The 8,313-nt window shown below is 35.7% G+C and overlaps 1 protein-coding gene across 1 annotated transcript; it reads left to right on the forward strand.

Moving 5' to 3' along the window:
* Positions 1-1,167: 1,167 nt before the first annotated feature.
* On the forward strand, positions 1,168-6,318 carry LOC134756272 (gamma-glutamylcyclotransferase-like). The gene is made up of 4 exons (XM_063693100.1): positions 1,168-1,288; positions 1,950-2,083; positions 2,527-2,695; positions 6,144-6,318. Exons 1-4 carry the CDS (start codon positions 1,169-1,171, stop codon positions 6,297-6,299), a joined length of 579 nt encoding a protein of 192 aa, XP_063549170.1. The 5' UTR covers position 1,168; the 3' UTR covers positions 6,300-6,318.
* Positions 6,319-8,313: the final 1,995 nt, after the last annotated feature.

The following is an 8,313-nucleotide window of genomic DNA, read 5'->3' on the forward strand; positions in this document are numbered from 1 at the left end:
CAAACTACGGGTAAATTGCTTATTCTCGCATCAACTTTGCGGTCGTGGTAATCTGATCGTTTTTCTGTAATTAGCATATTAAAATGAAATATGTTAGTAATTAATTTTAAATTTAAACCAACCCATCATGTCTATTTTATGAGAGTAAATGAGTACTCAAAGCACAATAAATAAATTATCTACTGCAGCCAACTTGGATATTATTAATATTAATAAATGAAACAAGGGCCTTGCCTAAAATATTATATAATAAAAATACCGACGTAATGTATATACAATTTCGATAACTTTTTAATGTGTTATTGAAATTTTATTACACAGGGTCGGTTACACTATACGCGGCAATTTTACAGCCCGTGTGCACTGTGTGCAGCGTGTGAGCCGCTGTTCAAAAGGGCTTGGCAAGGGGACAGTACTTTATCTATTTTGGATCGACGTAAATGTGCGTATATGAATCAACAACATCAGTACAATAGTATGAATATTGATATAAAACGCCAAACCATCATACGTATATCACACGGTATTAGGTAATTAATAGAGATCTGGGGGCCGATTTTTGAATTTCAAGCGCTCGATTTCGTCACTCGAAAATCTGTGGGTAACGGCGAAATGCTATTTTTTAAATACGACCGATATAAATTTGGAATCTAGTGGTAATTGGTCACTCGTTTTCAATCCTATTAGTAGAATTAAAATGCCTAGTAGTGAAGAAAGTATTGAAGTAAGCCACACGAAATCGAGCGCTCGCAATTCATAAATCGACCCCCAGTCAACCTGTAATGGGCGTAAAGTGCTTAAAAGAGATGCTATCATGAAGCATCGCGAACGACAGTTGCTGCTTCGTTGGTGGATTAAGAAAAACTATGTAAAAGTACACGTAGTTTTATTAGAAACTGTTGACCCCACAGGCCAACTCACCCTTGAGTTTTTCTTAACCTATGTTAAGTTTTAAAGTTTAAAGGTCATGACATAAAATAAAATGTCATATCATTTATGATTGAGTTTTAGATCGCTGTCTGTTAGCCGTGAAGTACAGACTTTAATATATATAAAATTGATTTGTCTTACGCTCACCATAAAATTATTACGTACGTGTTATAAATCAAATACCATAAAACGTGACATATAAGTCATATAACATTTTAATTTATATTCCATTATTGACATGTGTCAGACTACAGGAATGGAGGTATTTTTCTATTTTGCGTACGGCAGCAACCTGCTTAGTAATAGAATTCACATTAAGAATCCTTCGGCCGTGTATTATGCTCCCGCCAAATTGCCAGTAAGGAATAATAAAAATAATTTTACTATATAAGTATGAAATTTTAGGTTTTAAGAGAGGCGTTATAATAATTGTACTGGTAGGTAAATATTAGTTGATAACGAGTATCTGAATAGTTTCTATCCGCCTGTGTCTGCCTTCTATTAATACTATGTAATACAAATGCGATTCAAGTTTGCATTACATGCTAAAAATGTGATTAAAGTAATTTTGTTATTGCGTTGCTAATCGAATTGAGATTCTGTTAGTCGGTAGAAAATCTGAAAATTTCATTTACAGCGGAATAAGTCATGTCGCTTCTGTATGAAATACTATGTAATTATTACTAATTATTTTGTGCCACAGGCACTAATTGACGTGATATCTGTATAATGATTTTGCATTTATCACACGGACGCCGCATTTGGAAATCGCATCAATGTGATATATAACCGCTTGAGCTGTTAAGGGGCAGAAAATAATTAGTGCAGACAGTGTAATTACTAATTAAAGTTATTTATTTAAAAAAAGTCCAGCAAGACTGTATTTTTATAGATATACCTAAAGATCTTCGAGTTTACCTCTACGGTGGGATATAATTATTTTGTGTATGTACTTAGTACACCGTGATAAAAATATATGTCCGAAATTTGAGTTAAAGTTTATAAGATGATTTTCGCAGGACTACAGACTGGATTTCGACATGCAGGCCCAGACGTGGAACGGAGCCGTGGCAACCATTGTACCGGACACAAACGATACTGTTTGGGGCAATCTTTGGCTGATTGATACTAACAAAATGAAATATCTAGACAAGTAAATTGTGATTGTAATATTAAAAACTGTAACAAAGAATCAAACTGTAACGAAAGTTGATTTCTTGTTATCTTTATCTTACGTTTCCACTTCTACCCCGAGAACGCAGCTCTCGCGACTCTACTCTGGACGGCCTAGACGTAATATTAATATTAATGGTACCAGAGCTGATCTGATGATGGACACAGGAGGAGGCCATATTAGGAACTGTGATAAAACTAATATTTGTGTTTGGGCTTGTTAGAATTTATTCGATGAGTAATTAGTTGTATGTTAAAAGAAAAGTACAGTTAGCAATAAAAGCTTGTATTTTTTTTACAAAAACTTATTTTTATTTATTATTTAGGTATACTTAAGATAAAAGCGGTTAGTCCAAGGTCTCGGATCCCGCCACGTCGCCTATACATTTTTAAAGATAAATATTATAAAAATATTATGTTCAGGCAAGAAGGTGTGGACCGCAAGATGTACTTTGCTAAGAACGTGACGGTGGCAAGAAGTGACGGATATGAGATAGTAGCTCGCGCTTACATCCTAACCCAAAACCCTGCGAAGCTAAGGCCAGGACAAGTTCTCCCCTACAACAGGCGCCCGTCTGATACATATATGAAGGTATAGTAAAGATAAGTTTAGGTAAGTATATCAGGTTAACTCCTTTCAGTCCACCGGCCTGAGCCGAAAAGTTCATCTGATACTAGCTCTACTATACCAACTTGCGGTATGGCACATGCGGTTTCTAATCCGGAGGTTGTCGTAACGACGGCTAATATATATTTACTAACTAGTTTTTGCTCGCGACTTCCTCTGCATGTAATTAGTAATTTGGGTATCTTAATTTTAAAACAAATCTGTTTTTTATTCCACTCTTCTTTTCACCCCCAAAAGGGATGACCAATTGGTTAAAAATTAATAATCAATAAACATTCTTTATTTGTAACGAAACTTCTTATAATCCCTTTTAAAAAAAATATTGTTTTCTTTTATTTATTTACTTTGTAACTGCGCTTCACTTCCACTTTTATTTCTCCAACTTCTCCAATTTCTTCTACTTCTCCAACTTACTCAACTTCTCCAACTTTTGCAACTTCTTATCTTCCACTTCCCTTCTCCTCTCTCTGTACATCCAATCCGCTCTTTATTTATTCCCCATACAAACTTCCATCCCCATCTCATTCCTTAAAGGTATGGCTAATTGGTCAAAAATACATAAACATTCTTTATTTCTTACGAAAACTTAAATGGTAAAAGGCTTGTCCTTTTTTTAAGAAATTATTGATCTCTTCTACAAATTTTCACCCCATTTTTTATACCCTTAAGGGATGATTTCGGGGATAAAAACTATTTTATTTTATATCCTTCCCCACAACTCAAACTATCTTCATACAAAATTTCATCTAAATCAGTTCAGCGGTTATTGATTCCTCATACAAATTTCTATCCCCCTTGTCACCCCTATAAGGGATGAGTTCTAGGATAAAAAGTATCCTATGTCCTTCCCCGGGACACACTATCTCTATGCAAAATTTCAACTGAATCGGTTCAGCGGTTTAAGTGTGAGAAGGTAAAACACACAGACAGACAGACTTTCGCATCTATAATATTATTATCGATAAGTATATATAAGTAAATAGAAATTGTATATCCGATTACAGACCTATATCGGTCCTACCTGTCATATCAAAAATTATAGAAAAAGTCGTAAATACCAGAATATTAAACTTCCTAAATAAATTTAACATTTTGTCAAACGTCCAATATGGGTTTAGACGAAATCTCTCCACAGAAGACGCAGTATCAGCTCTATCTTCTCTAATAATAGACAAACTAGACAAAAATAAAAAATCACTTACCGTGTTCTTAGACCTAAAGAAAGCATTTGATACTGTTTCTGTTCCCATACTAACTAGATCCTTAGAAGCCACTGGAATCAGAGGAGTACCACTGTCGCTACTTACCAGCTACCTTCATAACCGTAAGCAAAGAATTAAGATTGGTGAATATCTTAGTGAGGAATGCGACATAAGTTATGGCGTTCCTCAAGGAAATGTTCTCGGACCAACTCTCTTCTTAATATACGTCAATCAACTTTGTCAACTTAAAATCGATAACGGATCGATTTTTGCTTACGCTGATGATACAGCTATTGTGTTCTGGGGGATAGCTGGGAAGATGTAAAGAGATCCGCCGAGTCTGGAGTCTGGACTAGCAAAAATTGCTCAGTGGCTACAAAATAATCTATTAACATTAAATATAGCAAAAACGAACTTCATATGTTTCACTAAATACAAAAGAACGCAGCCCAAGTCTACCTTCACTTTGAGAATACATACCTGTAACGACCTACATGTAAATTGTACATGCTCAGAGATCCACAAAGTTGAGTACACAAAATATTTAGGCGTTATGATAGATCAGAGACTTACCTGGCATGTACATATTGAACTAATCATGTCGCGCACTCGAAAGATGATTTGGATCTTTAAAAATCTTCGACACGTAGTAACAAAAAAGCTACTTAACCAGATTTATATTTCTCTCGCTCACTCGGTTCTTGCCTACTGTATTCCAATCTGGGGCGGTGCCACAAAAACTATGTTTTTGGAGTTAGAAAGAGCTCAAAGAGCGTTAATCAAGGTAATGTACTTTAAGCCCTATATGTTCCCTACCAGTGAGCTCTACCAAATTTCGGACCTGCTCTCAGTTAGAAAGCTATATGTAATTAATGCAGTTTTACGAAGGCATAAAGAAACCGTATACAAACCTGAAACAGACGATAATAAATCTAAAAGAAGAAAACCCGACGTAATATCCGCTTCTGTACCTAAATCCGTATTCGCAAAGAGGCAGTACGTAGCTCAGTCGGTAAAATTGTATAATTATATAAATAAGTTGTTATATTTACCCCGCAAGCTCTAAAGAATCTTTAAGTAAACTTAATACATGGATTAACACTAAAAGCTATAATGATGTTGAAAATATATTAGTTGAAGTCGTCTAATATTAATTGTATACTGTATACTACATCTTAAAAAAAAAAAAATCTTCCTGCATTTTTACGCATCCAGAACCTATACACACGCACACAGAAAGTTTACCTAAATTTAATAAACATGCACAAACACACGCACACACACACACACACACATCCCTTCGATTGTTAAAACTTTATTAAAATTGTAGTCCACCTCATTGTACCTTACATAAAAAGAAAAAGGCTTAGGTACTCTATTAAGAACAGATTTTTGTTAAAATTAGCTTTATATACTTAATTTCTTTCTATTTTTAGTTATTTTGAAGAAACATTAGTTTTAAGCCACAGCTATTGCTTTTATATACCACCTATTGCCTACCTTTTATTGCCACCTACGGGAGAGCGGTGTCTCTTGACACAAGTGTCATTGTACGCTTAAAAAGAGGCACCTGCCCGGTTATAATTACGTTTGTTTGTGCGAACTCAATAAACATTTATTTTTTATTTATTTAAGTATATATATATTTTCGATTTCGTAGCTTTTGGGGTCGAGACCCTTGGCCCGTGGGGTCCGAATGCGTCTTCATTATTTAAGCAATTAGCTAAAAAAATTATAGACATCACTGGTGATCGTAGAGCTGGCAGCTTCCTCGCACAAACAGTAAGCATTGCAATACAGCGAGGAAATGCTGCCAGCATCTACGGCACCATGCCGCGTGCCGCAGGGGATTAGTTTTTACTGTTTTTAGGTATTTATTTTAAGATTAGTTTTATTTATTTTTAGTTTTAGTTTTTTAAGTTTTATATGTATTTCTAATTATTATTACATGAATAAATAGTATTGTATAACTCATTTACGTAATCAAAGTTGTTTTAGTGATTTTTAGTATATATATATCCTTATGTATATAAGTATGGATAGTATGGATGGGTTTCTCAAAACTTATGCTCGAAATTTTATCTGCAGAGAAATTCAAGGTACCTAGGTGTTAGCGAAGCTTCCAATCAGCATTGCCTTAGCGTGGAAACTGTAAGCCAAGCCCAATATATATTATTATAATTATATTAACTGCACTTGTATATTTTTAGGTAATCATTCTCGGTGCGGTTGAAAGTGGACTACCTGCTCGCTATGTGAATTGTCTGAAAACTTTACCAACAAACAATAAAAAGGCATCAAAGGACATGCTCAAGTCTCTTGGAACGGTGACACTGGTAAATAAAAAGGTCTACAAATTCGACTGATATACATATAAAATAATTATTTACTTTTGTTATTTAGTGTTATTTTATTAAAATTACGTATAGTAGAAGTTGGTAAGTTGATTTAATACTGCCCGCCCTCGCCTCAGCTCACCGTACGGTCAAAGATAGATATAACTCCGTAATATGTAGATAGATACAGTCTAAGGAAAAAACGTGCCTCAAAAATCAAGAAAATTTGATTCTCGTTCAGAGGGCGCTACTAGTTTTGGCCTACAGTCGTATAGATGGCGTTGACGGTTTCGTTTGTTATTTAACAATTTTAACGCATATCAGTGAAAGAACATGGGTCAAAATCAAAAAAATAATTAATGCAAATAAAAAAATTCATTTATCTATATTTAAATACATTCTATCGTATTTTTATAAATCTTCACTTTTAGTTTTAAAGTGTGTCGACAGATGGCAGTGAATTTACTGGGGTTACAAAATTTACTATGACAGTACCGCACTGACTGAAACATTCCTAACAAGTTCCGTATATAACGCAGAGTTGTTCCCACCCGGCTACACTGTGCTGCGCTAGGACCGCGGCGGGGATGCGGGGTGGGGAGGGGTACTACTCGCCGTGCGCGACTGTTATAGTATGGAACTAGTTACCGATGTAGATGAGTTTACTGACAAAATGGAACTGTTAATAACTATAATTAGATTTAAAAATTGTATTAAATTTATTTGCTGTGTTGTATATTTACCGCCTAAAATTAGTGATACAGATTATATTAATGTGTTAAATTGTTTAGAAAGTGTTCTGCAAATATGCCACTTTAAATGTTTTAGTTCTTGGAGATTTTAATCTCAATTCTTGTAGTGCGAATGTAAAAAAACAATTTGAATTGTTTCTTGAATTCACTAAATTTTATCAATATAATTCTGTAAGCAATAAGCATGGGGGCATTCTGGACCTGGTGTTAAGTGGGCTGAGTCCCGATGGGGAGGAGAGTGTGAACGTTTCGGATGAAGTGTGTGCGTTGGTGCCCGCCGACGCGTATCACCCCCCGTTGCTTGCTACTATCTCGTTGCCGCGAGGCGAGGACCTTGGCCAGCAGCAGCAATGTCCATCCGATAACCCAAAGCTTCAATCGGAATGGGACTTTCGAAAAGCCGACCTTGGTGCATTATACGAAGCTTTAGGTAACATGGATTGGAGTGACGTGTGTAACCAGGATCGTGTCGAGTTAGCATGTAACATTTTCTATGATAAATTGAAACAATGTATTTCTAATTTTGTTCCATTGAAGAAGCAGCGGATGCCTTCAATAAGTAAATACCATTATCCAAAATGGTATAATAAGGAGATAATTCAGAATATTAAAAATAAATATTTCCACTTTAAAATTTTTAAAGAAACTGGTGCCATGTTTAATCGTGAACTTTTTAAGTACTATAGAAGCCGCGTAAAACTTTTAATAGACCAGGCATACCAACAATACAAAAACAACATCGAATGGAATATTATTAGCAACCCAAAAAAATCTGGGAACACGTTAAGGGTAAGAGTAATGACCGATACCAACGCAACGATTATACCTACCAAGACCAAACAGTGATAGGACAAGAAGCTGCTAATGCTTTTGCTGAGTACTTCAGCAGTGTATTTCAGGCTGAGGAGCCGCGGCTAGACCCTGCAGAGGCTGTACGTACGAGCAAGGGAGACGCGACGCGTTTGAAACAATCATTGATCACAAAATAAGTCAACAAATTAAAACTCAACTCGCCGACAGTCAACATGGATTTCGCAAGGGCCGTTCTACGGCAACTAACCTCACCGACTTCGTAGACTACGTTACAACAGCAATGGACGGTCGGCGGCAGGTGGATGCGGCATATTTTGATTTTAAAAAGGCATTCGATGTTGTAGACAATGATATTTTACTTAAGAAATGCGCAGCAATAGGGTTCTCACCACATTTAATCCGTTTTTTGGCTAATTATCTCCATAACCGTAGCCAGTTTGTGCGTCTAGCGGGCTATGATTCACAACCTTATTTTACTC

Source organism: Cydia strobilella, chromosome 3, assembly GCF_947568885.1.
Source record: "Cydia strobilella chromosome 3, ilCydStro3.1, whole genome shotgun sequence".
In the NCBI taxonomy this organism is placed as follows: Eukaryota; Metazoa; Arthropoda; class Insecta; order Lepidoptera; family Tortricidae; genus Cydia; species Cydia strobilella.